This window comes from Protopterus annectens, chromosome 14.part0, assembly GCF_019279795.1.
Source record: "Protopterus annectens isolate FY-2018-M chromosome 14.part0, PAN1.0, whole genome shotgun sequence".
Lineage (NCBI taxonomy): Eukaryota > Metazoa > Chordata > Ceratodontiformes > Protopteridae > Protopterus > Protopterus annectens.
This window is the reverse complement of record NC_056748.1, coordinates 1,156,192,806-1,156,212,083: the sequence shown is the minus strand read 5'-3', so window position 1 is coordinate 1,156,212,083 and position 19,278 is coordinate 1,156,192,806. Positions and strand designations below refer to the sequence as shown.

General features: G+C 37.8%; 1 protein-coding gene across 1 annotated transcript in view; it reads left to right on the top strand.

Annotated features, from left to right (window-relative positions):
- The window catches only part of LOC122789469 (pyroglutamylated RF-amide peptide receptor-like), a 500,860-nt gene that overhangs the window by 465,040 nt on the left and 16,542 nt on the right, over positions 1 to 19,278 (top strand). The window contains exon 5 of the mRNA XM_044056959.1: positions 6,990 to 7,087. Coding sequence (XP_043912894.1) covers positions 6,990 to 7,087 — 98 coding nt within the window. The remainder of the gene's footprint in view (positions 1 to 6,989; positions 7,088 to 19,278) is intronic.

The following is a 19,278-nucleotide window of genomic DNA, read 5'->3' as shown; positions in this document are numbered from 1 at the left end:
CTTCATCTGTAATTATGTTGTAATTTGTTAATCGCTATGTAATCCAATGTAACTGCTGTCTGTTTATTTTAACTGTGGAGCTTTTCTCCCCGGGCCTCCGCTGAAAATGGACCTACATCCAGTCGGAGACTCCCGGTCAACAAATATAAATAAATAAATAAATAAATAAACAAACAAACAAACAAACAAACAAATAAATAAATAAAATACAGTACTGATATATATTTATTTAGTTTACCATCTCCAGGAGACATATCTTGCTGGATTCCTGATGGTCCTAAAAGACGTTAAGCAAGTGGTAAGGGCAACATCATTAGATTTAACAGTAAGATAGGGGGCATTAACTCTACTTTCATCAAGAACTTGCCTGGCAACTCCAAACTAAGCTTATAACTGTAGTAATCTTCAACCCCCAACCCAAAAAAAGGCATGTGACACAGAAGTAAAGTTTATTTCAATTGTTTTATTCAACTGGTCATATAATAAAGCCCACCTTGAAGCTCCTCTTGGGACTCTGAAGGAGTGGTGCCCACATCAAGGACATGCTGTTATCCACTCTACTGTGAGCTCTCATGTTAGAGGATATTTGCCAGGAACTGTTCATTGGGGTAAGAGGTGGCTCTGTAGCAGGTATCAGGCAACTTGCAGCTGCTTGCCTCCTTGCAGTGGTTGACATGTCAGTGGCCCTGTGGTGCACCTCTTCCTTGATCCAGTGGTGGCCACCCACAGAATTGATGTTGTCACCAATATGCTGCCGTAATTGTAGCCTGTGTGCCATATTGGGCCAAACCCTTCCTAGTAAAAATACCCCATGTTGACAGAGACTGTCAACAATGATGTTGTTTTCCGCATCACTGAATGGGGGTCACTGCCTTACTGACATTGTTTGTGTCCTAAAAGAAAACAGAATGATAATACACATAAGTACCACATAACTACAAAGTAACTGTTTCCAGATAAAACAATAAAGGTCTGCAGTCAGTAGTACCCACTGGAAAAACATAAAACTGTCTACAGATCTGAAATACTAACAACAGGCAGCATGCAAAACAAGAAAATTAGCAAGAACAACATATCCTTGTTTGTGCCATAGCAGTAATTCAACTGTGCTCCCCCAAAAGAACAGTCAGTTCAAGTTTGTGACATAACAATAACTCCCCCCCCTCACAAAAGAACAGGCAATGAACCATTTTGCTATTAAAACATCTATGAATGCTAAAAGTGCTTTCAAAGGACCTGTCCCTGAAACATTTGTGCATATTAATCACACAATATTCTATTTTCATGCATTAGCAATCATGTGTACCTCTGAAATGGCTTGATAAACATGGCCATGCCATCAGTACACTTCTAAATGATCCATAGATATAAACGTGTAAAAGCCATTGCTGCACATTATTCATAATTATATTCCAACATTTGCATTATGTACGTAACAAACTAGGAGCATATCTGCTGGAGTTCAATACTCTTCTGTAAAGATACCTTGTGAAAAAATACACCTCTGTGAAGTACATGTAACAAGTGTCCTCACCATCAGTTTGGCTAGCTACGCATTTGGCTTTTTATAATGGAGTGGATTATTAATGGATTGCATCTGTCTTACCCTGTGTTTTAGAGATGCTAATTACAGCATAAGCAGCTGAATTGCATGCTAATCAACCAATCTGGTGGAGCTATTCAACAAGTTATAAAGCACCCAATGTAGACTCCATGTTGGTTTTTCCTGTGGATTTCAAAAGTAGTGGAGTACAGACACAGAAAGTCTACACGGACAGCATGTTAGGAGCTGCTGCTTAAATCCATCTGTATGTGTTAGAGACTACAGGAAATGCTGATGCTGCTGCCAATAGGCCTAGGCTGAAATGGAGAAGAGTTTTCATGCCACATTTAACTTATCACAGCATACACGACATGGACATTGTAAAATGCTACAGAGTGGACAGGGACACACTACAGGAACTCTCCAACCTCTGCTAGCCTCAACTCAGAGACAGAGCCTTTACCTCCCCATGTATTGGCTGTGTACTGCTTGCATCACAGCCAGCCCTGAACTAACACTGTGGCAACTGCTGCATTTACAAGGTAAGTCCTGAACATGTACTGTATTGTATGATAATTTTATGGCACTTCCTTGTATTTTATCGTTTGGTATAGTAAGCAAGTAAAAGGTGGCACATTTGTACAGAAATGAATGTAACATGTGATAACATAGAGTTATTTGACATGTATGTGTCCATAAGTAGGTAGTAGGACTCAGTCATCAAAGATTCACAAGTTCACACCTCTCCAAATTACTGATTATCACTTCATGCCCTCAGTTTAGCACCATAAGCTTGTGATGACAAATCATTACAGAGAGAAGTTAGAAAGTAATAAGACACATTGCAGTTTTGATTTCACAAACCTCACAAGATCAAACAGGCAGGATGAAAACAAGGACAGTAACAAGAACAACGCATCCTTGTTTGTGCCATAACAGTAGCTCAGTGTGGTCCCCCCCGAAAGAACAGTGTACCCTTGCATGAGCCATAACAGGAACTTACCTTTACTCCCCTCAAAAGACCACTCCATGCTTGTTTGTGCCATACAACCTAACCTTCATTTGATAGCAGTTGCATATCATAGTATTCCCAATTAATAGCCTCACACATTTTAAAGTAAATGATATAGACTAGCTTACACACTCCACGTCACTGAGTACTGGTCAGATAACTGATGAATGACCAAAAAACACAAAAAGTTAAGACAGAGCTGTATATTTGCAAGCAATAATCATAATAGGTTGTGTGATCAAAAGTGCACTACATCAAATATATTAAATATAATAAATGTACAAATAACAGTTTATGCCTATTTAGTAGCACTTGGTTGTGTGAGGAATTACTTCATTTCCTTGCTGTAAAGCTGTTTGTGTGGCAAAGATGGATAAGGCACCCATGCTGTTTTATGATGGTGCATTGCAGTAAGAGTTGAAATCCAGACCTATGTGGACATGTTTCATGTGTGCTGCCATTTTGTAATGTGTGTGTCATAGACTGATTTTCCTCATTTCAACTATTTCTCAGTTTTATTTTTTTATTTTTTGGGGTCACTGTTTGTGCAATGCACTGCTCTGGCATCCCTCAACTGTGAGTTGAGGAACAAAAACAAATATCCATTCTGATTGATCTGACACTCCTTATCTTACTTTTAATGAGCACCAGGTCCTCTGTGCCATGCTTCTCCCTGAAGAGAAAAAAACAAGGTCTTGCTACAAAGTATACCAGAAAGAAAGCACTGAAACAAGGGCTTTGGCATGGAACACTAGGGCATTATCAGAACTGAATACCCCCTTCACCTAACCCTAGGTACACATGTGTGTGTGTGTGTGTGTGTGTGTGTGTGTGTGTGTGTGTGTGTGTGTGTGTGTGTGTGTGTGTGTGTGTATATATATATATATATATATATATATATATATATATATGTATATACACACACAGGGGATCCCACAGGATTTTTTGCATTGGGGTGCAAACCCAGAGCCGCCACACTCAGTGCCCTCCCCCCACACAGCCATTCCAGTGTCCCATTACATGACTATTTCTCCCCAGTTGCCATAAACACTGTTCAAAACTCAGTGTTTATGCTGTTTTATGCTTTACTTCGACACTGATTACAGATATTTGGATTTAATTTACAACTTTTATTTCAAATTTTATAGCACAAACACTGATAGACATTTGCTAAACAAAGGAATAGTTTTACAATGAAAACAGTCTTAGCATTAAAACTTCACTACCTTTGAAACTCACATTCACTGAAACAGCATTGAAACCCCCATTTAAAGAAAATGCATCTGGCCATTGGTGGGTTAAGTTTACCTTTGGGCTGTTTTTAAATCATACGGCCCTTGCACACATTTTTAGGACCATGCAAAAGTTCTTTGATTCACCTTCTTGATTGTATTAATATATAATAATTTAATTATATCCCTTGTATAATACAACACCACTTGTTAGAGTGTATTTTAAATTTATAGTTTTGAAGGTTTTTCCAGTAAGCAATGAAATAAAACATATAAACCAATAATGACAAACTGCCTAATTCAGTAAATTTCAACCATACGTCTATTCACTTCTGTTATTACAGTCCACCAGTATCAGTCAATATGCACAATCTCTGCAGAAGTAAAAGTCCTCTGAATAATTCCACATTAAAGATATCTGAAACTAATGAAGAGGCTGCTGTTAGCAAACAACTTTATATTTGAGTGTTTCATCTACAATTTCAGTGCCTGCCACCCTTGAAGAATAGATTGCCTACGTTACATTAAAAAATGATAAGCTGGTAAATTGCAATAGGGAATGGATGGCAAGTTGAAAAACAGTCTCACAGTTACTAGGCATCTCAGCCAAAGGAGGACATCCTCGGGAGTGCAGCACCCCTTTAAAATACAAATTTACATGATGTGGGAATGGAACCTACAGCCCTCTGCATCAAGATGTAAGTATACTACCCGCTGTGCTACTAACACTGCTTTAAAATTGTATTCCACAATTGTGATACCATTTGCTAAACAAAACAGTCTTAGCATGAGCAACAGTAAACTTTTCCCTTGAAGTTCACAGTTCCTTGAAAATGCACTTGAAAATGAATTCTACCTGCTAACTCTAACTATGGTATTTAACTCTCTTTCTCTCTCTCTCTCTCTCTCACACACACACACACATGCGCACACACACACACACACACACACACACACACACACACACACACACACACACACACACACACACACACACACACACACACACCTCAACCACTTAGTACAAGAAACCTGGACAAAGCCTAAAATAAATAGGAACAAATTATAAATATTGCTGTCATGAACTTAGAAAATTGCTAGAATAACAGGATTTGTGTTAGTATGCATTTTACTAAATGATATGATATCAAACTAAAATGTTTGCCATTATTTAGCAAATTCTATCCTTTTTAGGAGGAATATGGGGCAAAAATCTGGATAGTCTGCAAACACCTGGACAGCTGAGGGGAATGCTACCTCCCTGCTATACACACACGCACACACATGCACACACACACACACACACACACACACACACACACACACATACATACATATATATATATATATATATATATATATATATACATATACATATATATATATATATATATATATATATATATATATATATATATATATGTATATACATATACATATATATATATATATATATACCATACTTCTCATTCTCTTAGCAAAAGAAATCTGGACAAAGCGTGTTATAATGTTGGGGAGAAAGGCTCAAAACTAGGGACACATTTAGAAACTTATTAGAATAACAGGATTTGTGTTAGAATGAATTTTCTGAAGGATATGACATCTGAAACTCAAATGCATGTCATTATTTAGTAACTTTAATCCTTAGCTAATCACAGTGATTTGTCGAAAAAAATTATGAGAAACAGACCAAAAATATAAGGCAAAAATCTGGACATTCTGTGCAAATCTGTACAGTTGAGAGGTATGATCACACACATACATCCCCTACCTCCTTAGAAAGTCAACAAGTTTTGCATTAGTATGCATTTTCTGAGCGATCTGAAGTCTAAAGCTCAATGTCTGTCATTATTTTCTGACGTCAGTCTTCAATGATTTGCCAAAAGAACACAGTTTTATGAGAAACAAACAGAAAATATGATTCACAAATCTGTATAATTGTGAGGTATGAATACCTCCCTCTCTCTTACACACACACACACACACACACACACACACACACACACACACACACACACACACACACACACACACACACACACACACACACACACACACACACACACACACACACACACACACACACACACACTGCTACCTTTACCTAACTACTTCTTACATACATGCATACACACCACTACCTACCTACTTCTTACATCCACACACCCCCACCTACCATTTTCTTACACACACACACACACACACACACACACACACACACACACACACACACACCTACCTCTCACTTGTACATTCGTCTGCAGTCAAAATGTCTTCTGGAATTCAAATTGCATGTGGACGTGGAAGATGAAGATGTAAAACATTGGTCGAGCAGATGCAGAAGACGATAACAGATGGCAAACACCTGTTGTGCCTGTGTGATTGGACACAAAGGCCATTCTTAAAGAAGAACACCCTTAACATTGTTTTTTAATTAAAAGAAAATTAATCTTCTGGCCAGCCATTTCCAGAGGGGTGCAAGTGCATCCCCTTGCACTTACCTGTGGGCACATTTGTATATACATATATATATATATATATATATTTATGCTTCTGGTTATATCATCTGGTATGCATTAAGCTATAAATGAGATGTAGAAAGTAATGTTCTTTAAACTCCCACTGAGAAGTCAATAGATAACGAACAAGTAAATATTCAGTCACGCGGTGGTTCAGTTTTTTTTTGTTCTATCAAATTCTTACTGTTTAATGTACTGATATTATAAAATGCAGACTGCTTTGTTTATTCACAGTGAAACTTTTGTGTGTGGAAAAGAGCTAAAAATTTTATTTTCCAACTAATTACCACAGGAAAAAACAGAAATGAATAAATAAAATTATTGTGCATGCACTCTCACTATCAGTTACTCAAATTTACAGCCACTTGCACAACATTTAGTATTAACTGAATTACTTATTTGCATCAAGTTGTCATGATTTTCCATTATGAAAGACTTTTCTTTCCTGAAATCTGTACATTTAGCTATTTTTGTACTCCAGTGACTTTGACACTGATGAAAAAGATTCTTTATGGGTACCAGTACCAGCTGTCCTCTGTAGGAATGCTGATCACGTGAGGTACAATTGAATAAGGATGTCTTTCTTAGCTCATCTCTGATGTATAACTTTACAGTAAGATGAAAGTGCCTTTCTTTTATTACTTGTATTGCAGATAACTAACCATTTAATCTGCATTCTAAAGGAAGAAGAAGCGTGCTCTTATGATGATGGTGATGGTGCTTTTCCTCTTCACAATGTGCTGGGCTCCGTTCCATACAGTGCACATGTTGTACGAGTACAGTAAGTCACTTTAAATTTCTGACTAAGTTCTGTTTATACACAGTGTTAGCAAAGCATTCATGGCATCCAGTGTATTTTAGAAAATGAGTGACCAAAGTGGTAATAATGTAACAAACGTACACAATCTGTGCACTAGCTTTAGCTTATATTATGTGAATTGCTACTGTAACAATAATAGCAATAAAGATTTAAATGTAACAACCCATCAGCAGTTAGGAGAGCTACATCTGTTAAAATGTAGGTTCCCTGTAGGCATAGTACATGAGGCAGATTTCCTGACATGGCAGCTCCCAGAATGCTTTTAGATTGGTTTGTCTGTACTACATGACTAGTTGTTCAAGCCATGTTTCAGCCTTAATAGTGTTTTTCTCTTTTCCCAATTTTGCATGACTATAGAATTAGTACATATAAGTTAAAGGGTATAGGGAATGAAGTGTCCCATAAGAAAGATATAGTGGAGCAGGGTTATCTTGTCCCCTACAAAATACAAAAAAAATTGTTGCTGATTTTATACAAATAATCCAGTGGTGTACATTCAAGGACTATACCTCTTGTGATATGTTTGCTGGCAGTAAGATTTCCAGCTTTATTGTGAATCACAGTAGCCTCTATTTTATGTAAATATGTTCTAAGAGTGACTATCTATTTTTTTCCTCTTTACATTGTGTTATCTGGGTAATATATAAATAGACTGTGTTGCTCCGGTATGATTTTGCTTTAGGTTTTAGTGAATTTCATTACCTCAGACCATCTAAGTATCATAATCATGGAGTTCAGATCCTCTATATTTTCCTAGAACCTCTTTCTCTTTTATTACCTCAGTTCTGCTTTAAAGGATGCTTAAGTAATGTATTTTTTGTGATTGACACTTTGCAGCATGTCTGGCTGTCATCTATAGCTGCATGCACATTGGCTGCGCTTTGACTGCTCTCTCTTTTCCCTTATAATTCATAAAACAGTAGTTGCCTGTTGTGTTACTCTAGATTGTATTTGTGAAGCCCGGATCTGTTGATTGTTATTAGTACACTCTTGGGAATTACAAGTACTTAGTAAATTTTACGTTGGATACAGTGATCTCCGAGTTTATATACATAAGGAGATCAAGGGTGGGGAGGTGCAGCCCCACCAGCAGGGAGAACAGGGAGGGCACATTCACCTCTGATGTATTTTATAATTTATTTTTTGCTTTTCAATGCTGTTTTTATGAGCTTCATTTTTATAATATAGAGCCTAAAACAACACAAGCTGTCCATTCATTTAAACTAGTCATTTAATGTCTATTTATTGTCCTACAAAAAAAAAAAAAAAAAAAAAAAAAAACTGGAGCCCTTCATAGCGCTAATAGTTTCTTTCCCTGTAATGTTAGCATCTTCTGCTATAGCAATGGAGTATCTCACAGAGTACTATTTGACAAAGTCAAGGTGCTATTTCTACAGCATTATGATCTTACCTGTGATATGGAGAAATGTGTTTGCTGTCTTGGAAGGGTCTATATAATTTGTTTGAAGTTTGAAAACTTCGAACGTTAAATAATCGAATTTAAATGTTCGAAGTTTCAAACATCAAACATATGATTAAAAAAAAAAAAAGAAAGGGAACTTACCTGACTGTTGTAAGCAGGGGGGCAAGCCCCCCTGCACCCCCCACACCCCCTGCTCTTTAAATATACCAACTCCAAGATTGCACTATAATGCGGTAAAGGGAAGATTTCCCTTACTGCACTGTAATGCGGTCTCAAAGTTGGTATATTTAAAGAGCGGGGGGTGGGGGGTGCAGGGGGGTTGCCCCCTGCCTACAACAGTTATTTTTGGGTTTGTTTTTTTTTTAATCATATGTTCGATGTTTGAAACTTCGAACATTTAAATTCGATTATTTACCGTTCAAAGTTTTCAAACTTCGAACATATGATATAGACCCATGTTGGAATACCTTAACTTTATTGTGGTAGTCAGTCAGAATACAGGATCTCACAATGATACTTTAGATCATAAAGGATAATTAATAGTCAATCCAGTCAGCAAGTATACTAGAGTTCATGGTATAATACTGTAAAAGACAGAAACTGAAAGTTTGCCAATTTTTTTTATAATAGTCTGAAACACAGCACTTCTACATTGCTTTGAAGACATCCTAATAGCAGTTTAATAGAATTGCAGAATGCAGAAAACCAAATGTACAAGTCAAGATGGCTTAAACAAAACCTACAGATGTCAATCACAGACTACAGTGCAGACAAGAAACTGGAACTTATAAAATTCCAGTTGTGAATACAGAGCTGCAAAAACCACAGCTCAATACACAGCGACCAAGAAATTGGGATATGTAGCTAAACAAAACATAGATGAACAAATTCGACCCCATTTCTTGGACTGATAATTATTTATATATCTGTTTTTAAAAGTACTTAAAAAATGGATGCAACAACACATCCTGACATAGAGAAGAGTGCACACAAGCAAGCTGTCACAACCACATTTGGCCCAGACTCCACAATGTGATGCATCTGAGCTACCGCCAGTAGGAACATGCTGTTAGGCGGAACCCTTCCTTAATTTATACTCTAATGTTGTGTCCAAAAGTGCCATGAGTGGCAAGTTAAACAGTTTTATAAATTTCTCTTCACTAAATCAGCAGGCCTTGCTATATGATATAAATGTTTGTACTCCCAAGCCCTTTATAGTTTCTGTAGGATGCCTCCCCAACAATACACCCATTTCAGAGTTGTAGCTGTGTATGCAAAGTGCTGAATACTGCACACCCTACAAGCACACATAATTGTGTGATATCTAAATTATATTAGGATCTGAGACATACAAATTTCTGCCTCAGTCAATTGCTGAATGCACATATGGGTCAATAATTTAATTTAGAAATAATTGGAAATAACTCATCTAATTTTTTTCTATAAAATACTGGTTGGGATTCATAGAAATATTTTGGAAATGCACTGGGCTGCTGCACAGTACAATCCACTTACCATGTGCCACAGATCTACATGATTCCTGAATAAACCCATGCTTAGCGAAGCAATAACTCATACATTTCCAGGTATGTAGCTGGCATGCATTCTGGAGTTCACAGGACAGTCCACAATCCACAAATGTAAGAAGTGCAGACTACATTACAGGATGGGAGCAAGGATTTATGACCATCTAGACACAGACTTAGAAGATAAATATTCCAACTGGGCACCTAATGACCAAGTAATGGAGACATCTTGTACAGCAAGTAATTACATCTCCATTTCTTGTGTAGAAAGTACAGATATAAATAATATAAAGGAGATGCAACCTAAACTGCATACAAGCTTGCTGCCTTAGCCACACCCATCCTGACTAACACAAAGTAGTATGGTTACTCCTGCCAGTAGGAACAGTCGATTACCTGTATCCTTCCGTTACCTTATAGGGTAATGTAGTAATGCAGTATACTCTGCAGTCAAGTGTAATGAGTTAACTGTTTTATGATTTCTTGTGTCCAGTGACTGAGGAGTGGGTATATCTGGCAGTTAGTACACAGGATTAAAACTCTGAGCTGTAAATGAGCTACTTCCTGTAGTCCAGGATACCAGAGCCAGATCCAGCACTATGTGACATAGCCTAGGGCCCTGTGGCTACAGAGGCCCACTTTGACCAGGAGGCTTCAACATAAAATAAATAAATAAATAAATACTTAAAAGCGCGGTGGCACCCATTCTGCACTTGCGCGTGGAATTTAAGCCGTTCCATTTATAGAGAAGGTAAGCGCGCATGTGTGCATATCATTTAAACTAGCGGTTCTGATGTTTCTGTAGTGTATGTATCTGTATGTGTGTATGTAATTTAAACTAGCCATTCTGTTCATATGAGAGATAGTGTGTGTGTGTGTAATGTTGCATGAAAGACAAGGAGTGTTTGTGTGTGTACTGCTGTGTGAGAGAGTAGGTGTGTGTATGTGCGTGTTGCCTTGTGAGTGCAGAGAAAAGGTAGGGGTGTGTGTGTGTGTGTGTGTGTGTGTGTGTGTGTGTGTGTGTGTGTGTGTGTGTTTGTGTGTGTGTGTGTGTGTGTGTGTGTGTGTGTGTGTGTGTGTGTCTGTGTGACAGAGAGAGAGAGCAGAGAAAAGATAGATGTCCATGCGTGTGTTTATGTGTGCGTGAAGGTGGAGAGAAGGTAAGTGTAATGTGAGAGAGAGATAAAAAGGTAGGGGTGTGTGTGAGAGCAGAGAGAAGGTTGTTTTTTTCTTTGTGTGTGTGTGTGTGTGTGTGTGTGTGTGTGTGTGTGTGTTTGTGTATACCATATCTACGAACTGTGCAGATTAAGCATCATAATTTTGGTCTGTTTCTCATAAAATGTGTGGTTTTCTGGCAAATCAAACGATTGAAGTCATAAAATAAGGACACATATATATATATATATATGCACATATATACACAAGAGTTTCTGACTTCATATCCTTCATAAAATGCATGCTAACACAAATCCTGTTATTCTATCGACTTTCTAAGTTAAAGAGCAATATTTAAACTCTAGCCCCATTTTTTGGGCCATTGTATCTCCATGATTTTAGACTTTGTCTAGATTTCTTGTACAAAGAAGTTGGGAGGTATGTATACCTCTGAACTGTCCACATTTTTGCAGAATGTCCACATTTTGTCTTGTATTTTTGGAGTATTCCTCATAAATGTGGTTTTCTGGCTATAAGAAAATTGAAATAACTATATAATGTCATACAAATGTAGTCTCAGACTTCATTTTCTTCAGAAAATGCATGCTGAGACAAATGCTTTTATTCTAGCAACTAAGTCTATAAGAACAATATTTATAATATGTCCTTATTTTGAACCCTTTGATTCCCACCCACCCCCCATTATTTTAGGCTTTTTCCAGATTTCTTGTGCTAAGAGGTTAAGAAGTATGGGGGTATGGTTTGTAATGCCCTAGTTGGGGGCGTGTTTAGTCTGTTAACTTGATCAGGCTTGACCCTGTAACTTGGTTACAGGAGGCAAGAGCCTGAATCCTCTATACCATCTACCAGAATGCTGCAGTAATTGTGAGCTTCAAGGGAGACGAGCCTGAATCCTCTACACCAACTACCAGACTACTGATGGAATTGTGAGTTTTAGTTTCAGTACATTTTCAGGAAATTATGTGTTTCAGTGGGTCTTGTTCATATGATCAAACCTTCAAAAGTTCAAATATCATATGGCCGAGACCATATGATCAAACTTTTAAAAGTTAGAATGTTCTTAACAGAGATCTCCATATAGCACTGAATGGGAAGCTTTCCCTTTTCTGCACTGTAGTGCGATCTCAGAGTTGGTATATTTAAATAGCAGGGGGTGTGGGGGGTGCAGGGCTGCTTGCCCCCCTGCTAAAAATGTTCAGTTATTTTTTTTTTTGTTTTACTTTTCTTATAAGATGTTCGAACTTTTAAACGTTCGATCATATGTTCTCGGCCATATGAAAGTCGAATGTTTGAAAGTTCGATCAGCTGAAGGAAACCCGTTTCAGTGCACTTTCAAGGGATTACTAGTTTGAGTGCATTTTCATGGAATTGTGAGTTTCAAGGGAACAGAGGTTTACTGTTGCTTATGCTAATTCTGTTTTCGATGTGCAACTAATGGTTTTATTTAACAAATGGCAGTTACTGTTTACGCTGTAGAATTTGAAAACAGTTCTTAGTAGCATAATTACCTTTGGTGCAGAAGGCTGTGGGTTCTACTCCCACGCCATGTACATGGAGTGCTGATATTGCAGTGCCCTTTCGATTGTGGATTACCTGATGCATTTGAAGGGGGGTTAGGGGTTCTGCACTCCTGAATGTGTCCTCCTTTGTATGAGATACCTAGTAACTACAAACTTTTTGTCGGTTTGTCAGTCATTCCCTATTGCAATATTACCAGCTTACCAGTTTATTAAATGTGACATAGACAATGAATTCTTCAAGTGTAACAGACACTGAATTTGTAGAAGTAACACTGAAATGTTTGCCAGTAGCAATCTCTTCATTAGTCACAGATCTTTTTAATGTGGAATTATTCAGATGACTTTTACATCTGCAGAGATTGTGCTTATTGACTGATACTGGTGGATTGAAGTGACAGAACTTTGACTGGCTTTTTATGGTTAAAATGCTCTGAAACGGGCTGTTTTGTCATTATTGGGTCATACATTTTGTTTCATTGTTTACTGGAAAATGTTCAAAACTACAAATTTAAAGCACACTCTAGCAAGTGCTGCTGTAGTATACAAGGAATATAATTTATACAATCAGAAAGGTGACTCAAAGGACACATCCATGTATGCATGGCCCTAAAAATGTGTGCAAGGAGCCTATATATTGAACACAGCCCAAAGGTAAACTTAATTCTCTACCGGTCAGATGAATTTTATTTGAATGTGGGTTGTAATGACGTTTCAATGAATGTGAGTTTCAATTGCAGAGAAGTTTACTGCTCATGCTAAATCTGTTTTCATTGTGAGACTGTATTGTTTGTTTAGTAAATGCCTATCACTGTGTTTGTGCTATTTATTTTCAATATCTGTAGTCATTGTAGAAGTAAATAAGAAAACAGTATGCACACTGATAGGTTTGAACAGTGTCTATGGTAACTGGGGAGAAAGAGCAAAGTAATGGAACACTGGAATGGCTGGTTGAGGGGGCTGCTGCAGGGGCGTAGGGGATTGCTGCTGGAGGGGCTACTCTGAGGGTCCCCCAATCTATTACACTGCCTGGGGCCCCATTTGACCATGATCTAGCTCTGCAGGATACAGGGCTCGATGCCTTCCACCTCTGCTTATCTATGTGCAAATCTGAGCAAATCACTTTATCATATATTACTTCAGGGTCATCTCTGAAAAGGTACATTTGTGTCCAGTGGGATTACCTGGTTAGCAAATGAATGTGACAGTCTACAATGAGCAAGAGATGTGATTAGATAATTCTTTCTCACTGTGCTTTCTAACTTCTCCCTATCCCTGAGATCCTGATGAATACTCATCTGAGTACAAACCACATTCTTGCAGAGAAAAAATAGTATTTAGTAGTGTCAACTATAATTTTAATTTTATTTCACTAGAAAAGACAAATGAGGCACAAATACTTCCTTTCAGCAATGAACCCCAAAGGTTTTGGCTTGGTTAAATGACTTGTTCAGCTACAGTGTGTATAATTATTTATTTATTTATTTATTTTATTTTATTTTATTTTACATTTGTTTACCGGGTTAGTCCAACTGGATACATATCCACATATAAGAAGAAACATTAAACACTACATTAAACAACATAAGCACAGTAATAGTATACAGAGTTCAGAGGTAATTATTAACAAATACACTATATTCAATATTTAATAGCACAAATACATGATAGATAAATACCATATATAGAGGTAGGAAATAAGTAATGAAGTTTGAGCTTGAGATATAAGGAAAATCTGACAGAATAAATACCAAATCTGTACAGTATAGCCCGTTAGTAATTGTAAGCTTTAAATCTTTGTGTTAAACAACTGTTTCAAGCATGTGGATTTTTGTGAGCTCTCAAACCAGCAGTCAGTAATCCTTTAAAAAGGCTTACTCATCTGCTTTATACTCCCAGCACTGAAACATTGTGTAATCTCAATGCTGCCAAGCACTTTTTAAGTTTGCCACTTTGTCAGATTTATATAAAATCGAACATTTTCATGGAAACATAATTTTTCAAGTCAAACCATACCTCCAACCAGCACAAAGGACTGGACTTCATTTTGTTTTCAAAACAAAAGCACATGTTTATAGAATCTGAATGTTTTTTGTTGTTCCATATCATATTGAGGTATTTCAGATTCAAAATAACTTTTCATAGAATATATTTGCAGGTTAGTTTTATGCAACTATTACCAGAAACATTATTTTTTTTCTAAAATCTCAAAACATTTGCCATCTTTCTTGTTTTTGGCAGGGTATAGGTGATCAAATAAGGATTGCCCTGTGGAAAACTGACAGGGGGTGACCCTAGCATTTTCCACTAGCCTATCTCAGTGTAGCCATCAGCTTACCTTATGAAAAGTCAGTCTTGCTGCTAAACTCTTTGGGAATATGAACTTTGCAGAAAAAGGTGTTGCTGTTGGGAACATAAAACACTATCAGCCCACCACATATTGTGGTGCACGTTGTGTGTGCTGACTATGCACACCTACAGGCAAACAGAGACATTCATGCCACAGCTGTGCACAGTACAGACATGTGTGTAGTATGCACACTGGTGCACAGTTCATGGATGTATTGTATTGTCAGGTCACCACAAGATTCTTGTTTATGAATTGCTGTAGTTGCATAGCCATTTACTAAGTATAAGGAACGCAGGTACTTTATGTAACTCTGCACATTTTATGAATAAGAAGGACTATTTTTTCAAAGTAAAACAGTAGTAGAACAGAAAATGTATTGAATTTAATAAATTTTATACAATACGCCATCTTCCCACATACCCCTTACTAATGCAATCAACTGTATGGATGACAAATTTGATAAAGAAGAATTTCTCCTGAGCTTTGGTCATAGCAGAATTCCTGTCCAGTTTGCACATATTTTAATAATCTTTCAGTCCAGTGCATTCTTCAATTTATGATCATCTCATATTTTATTGGAGAGCTGGTTCTAATGTACAAGGTCAGTTTTGGAGAAGGTTATTTGAGAAGTAGCTAGCAGAAGAGGAGGAGCTTCTGTTTGAGTTGAGAAGTACCTAGCAGAAGGGGAGGAGCTTCTGTGTGAGTTTTTATGTCATAGTTCTGGAGAGGTGGAGATATGCTCTAGAGAGGAGAGGAATGAAGGTCAGCAGGACTAAGACAGAATATATGTGTTTGAATGAGAGGGAGGATAGAGGAATGGTGAGGATGCAGGGAGTAGAGGTGGTGAAGGTGGATGAGTTTAAATACTTGGGATCAATAGTTCAGAGTAATGGTGAGTGTGGAAGAGAGGTGAAGAAGAGCGTACAGGCAGGATGGAGTGGGTGGAGAAGAGTGTCAGGAGTGATTTGCGACAGTAAGAGTGAAAGGGAAGGTCTACAAGAGGGTAGTGAGACCAACTATGTTATATGAGTTCAAGACAGTGGAATTGACAAAAAGGCATGTGGATGTGGTAGAGTTAAAGATGTTAAGATTTGCACTGGGTGTGACGAGGGTGGACAGGATTAGGAATAAGTATATTAGAGGGTCAGCCCAGGTTGGACGGTTTGGAGACAAAGCCAGAGAAGCGAGATTGCATTGGTTTGGACATGTGCTGAGGAGGGATGCTGGGTATATTGGGAAAAGGATGTTAAGGATGAAGCTGCCAGGTAAGAGGAAAAGAGGAAGGCCTAAGATAAGGTTTATGGATGTGGTGAGAGAGGACATGCAGGGCGGCCGCGGTGGTGCAGCAGTTAGCGTTGCCAGCTCACAGCAAGAGTTTCTCTGGTTCGATCCTCGGTTGGGGTGCTTTCTGTGTGGAGTCTGCATGTTCTCCCTGTGGTCGTGTGGGTTTCCTTCGGGTGCTCCAGTTTCTTCCCACATCCCAAAGACATGCTGTAGGTGGATTGGACACTCTAAATTGGCTCTAGGTGTGAGTGCATGTGTGTGTGCCTTCTGTGGAAGGTTGGGCACCAGGCTGGCAACTCAACACCATAAAACTCCACTGCCAATCATGAGTGGACGGGTGATCCGCTGTGGTGACCCCTAACCGGGAAAAGCCGAAAGAAGGAGAAGAAGTTCTTTACAGAATAAGGAGCTTTGTCTCTGACAAACACTATTTGAACAATAGCCTTGTTTCTGTTGAATGTTAGTTATTGAGAAAGTTTAGATGGGGTACTGCAAGTGATGAAAATTGGTAAAAAGCAGGTATGGGGCCAGGTTTGTAGCTGTTACCTCAATATTCAGGCCAGAGTGAAAGAAAGCTGAAGAACGTCTTTCTGTCAGCATATTGTATTATATTGCACCAATCAGACTTGCTGTCTGGTCAAGTACCTTGAAGCAAGTGGACATTATAAGTTTAATTCACCAGTGTAATATTTCATACAGTATAGGGCAACTAGACAAATTAATGTTCTTTGTCAAATATTGGTTTTGGTCTGTGTTGTCAATGAGGAAACGGATGTCTGGTTAAAAAAGCATTGCATTCAGTATTACAATAGGTTGATTTTTCTTCCAGTTAGGAGCTCTAAAAAAAGTTAAGTCAAAGCTGTGATAATGGAAATAGATATTTGCAACAAAGGATTTGTGAAAGAGAAAGCTCTCACATCATGTTGCTTAATACATCGAGTGCTTGGGGAGGTATTCAGTGTAATTCTGCATGATAGGAAGGTAATTATCGTGAAAGAGATGATGTCCCTTTTCTCCAAAGTTCAGCCCCTGTTGGCAAAGTTTCAGGGTTCACCCACTCATAAAATAATCTCTATGATGTCTTTATGTTGGTTGGGTATTGTCTAATTACTGCATTTGATTCCCTGTTTGTGTAGCAAGCATTTATGAATGCCAGTTTGTAACATTTATTCATGGACAAGGTTTCCTTTATCTTTACATTTTTCATTACTTTTTCTTGATTTCTTAGTTTTCTAGTCTTTTGATCTCAATGAGATGTGGTAGAAACATTGTTATTAACATCTTCTCTTTAACATCTTAGAGGAGTAGAAGATTCCTCAGTTCAGAACTTAATCATCACAAGGCATATATATGTAAGGCAGTTGGGGGGAGGGTTAAGGGTGTGAGCTGTAGTTTCTGTGGTGCATGGTTTGATTCCTTTAGGCCTCATTTGCCTACTGTGTCACATTGTGCAAGTCACCTAGCCAGAGTTTGCTCTAGGTTGCCCCCTGAAAAAGGACTGTGTGCCCAGTGTACCTTACTGGTTAACAAATGGGTTTGAAATGGGTGCTAAATGTTACCCTGCCTTATAGCTGATACTGGTAGAATGTTTCAAGAGCCAGTTAAGTGACAGGCAGTCATCTCTGTAATGTGATAGATGAAAATTGCATTTTGTTGACCAAAAGAATTTCTCAAACAATTAACACGTTTTGAGAGAAGTGTGAATGAACAGGGTAGGGTGGGCAGTTTCCATTTTAATGCTGAAAGCAGACATGTACAACAAATAGGTAAGACAAAAATAATCATATTAAAATGCTGAAATCTAAAAGGTTGATGGCACAGTGGTCCAACGGTTTATACTGGTACCTCACTGGTTGATTCTCTTGTCTCACTATCTGAGTGTTAGGACAGGATCCATCTCCCCCACTGCCTTACACTGGATTAAACAGGTTACTAGTGAATGAACTACAGTCATTATATGCAAACAAATAAAAAATATTGTAATAATAAATCTTATATACTATAGAAAATAACAAACCAGTAATCTGGAATGCAGTAGATATGCAGTTTATTATGTCTATAAAGGTCCTGGGATATGTCCTTGGAGCTTTAAAAGAGAGAGAGAAAGAGAAAGAGAGAGAGAGAGAGAGAGAGAGACAGAATGAATAAATGAATGAATGTATGATGATACAAAGGATATGAATCAATTGGTCTACTCTTATAAAATTATACATCCTATAACTTAATCCATGATTTGTCTTCTTTTATATTAAAAAAATGTTTCTGATCATATTAAAAATAATTAAATTATTCCCAATTAAAATAAGACAAAAATGAGAAACTCTGATTCCTTAAGACCCCAGTTCATCTAAAATCTATCATTTTTAACTATTTCCTGAAAGCATTTAAATCCTTAAGTAATTTAGGGCAAGCATTATGTGTTTAATGAAAATTACTGATAGCCACTGGTTTTATAAAACCCATTGTCAACTCTCGACTACAAAACTTGCTGAAAATAATTTGCTATAAAGATTTGATAGAACCTATGTGGTCAGAGTCACAGGTGCCACTTCTGAAAGTAAAAAAAAAAGGTGCCAGTGGTATAACACAGGGCTCGGTGTTGGGCCTTGCTTTATCTGACAGCTATTTCTCTGACCTTCAGGCCAACACTCCTGGCCTATGGTTATCTAAGTTTGCAGATAATTGGAGTTGTTAATCTTACTGACTCACCATTGCTCCAACAATGATTAGACCATGATAACACCTGGTACAAAGGCAACAGGCTCAAATTAAAATGAAAAATTTGGTAGATAATTTTTTTCCATACCACGCAGGTGACTCATACCTCCAGTCCGACACTGTTGTAAGAGGTCTAGTAATTATCAAAGTCTTCTATC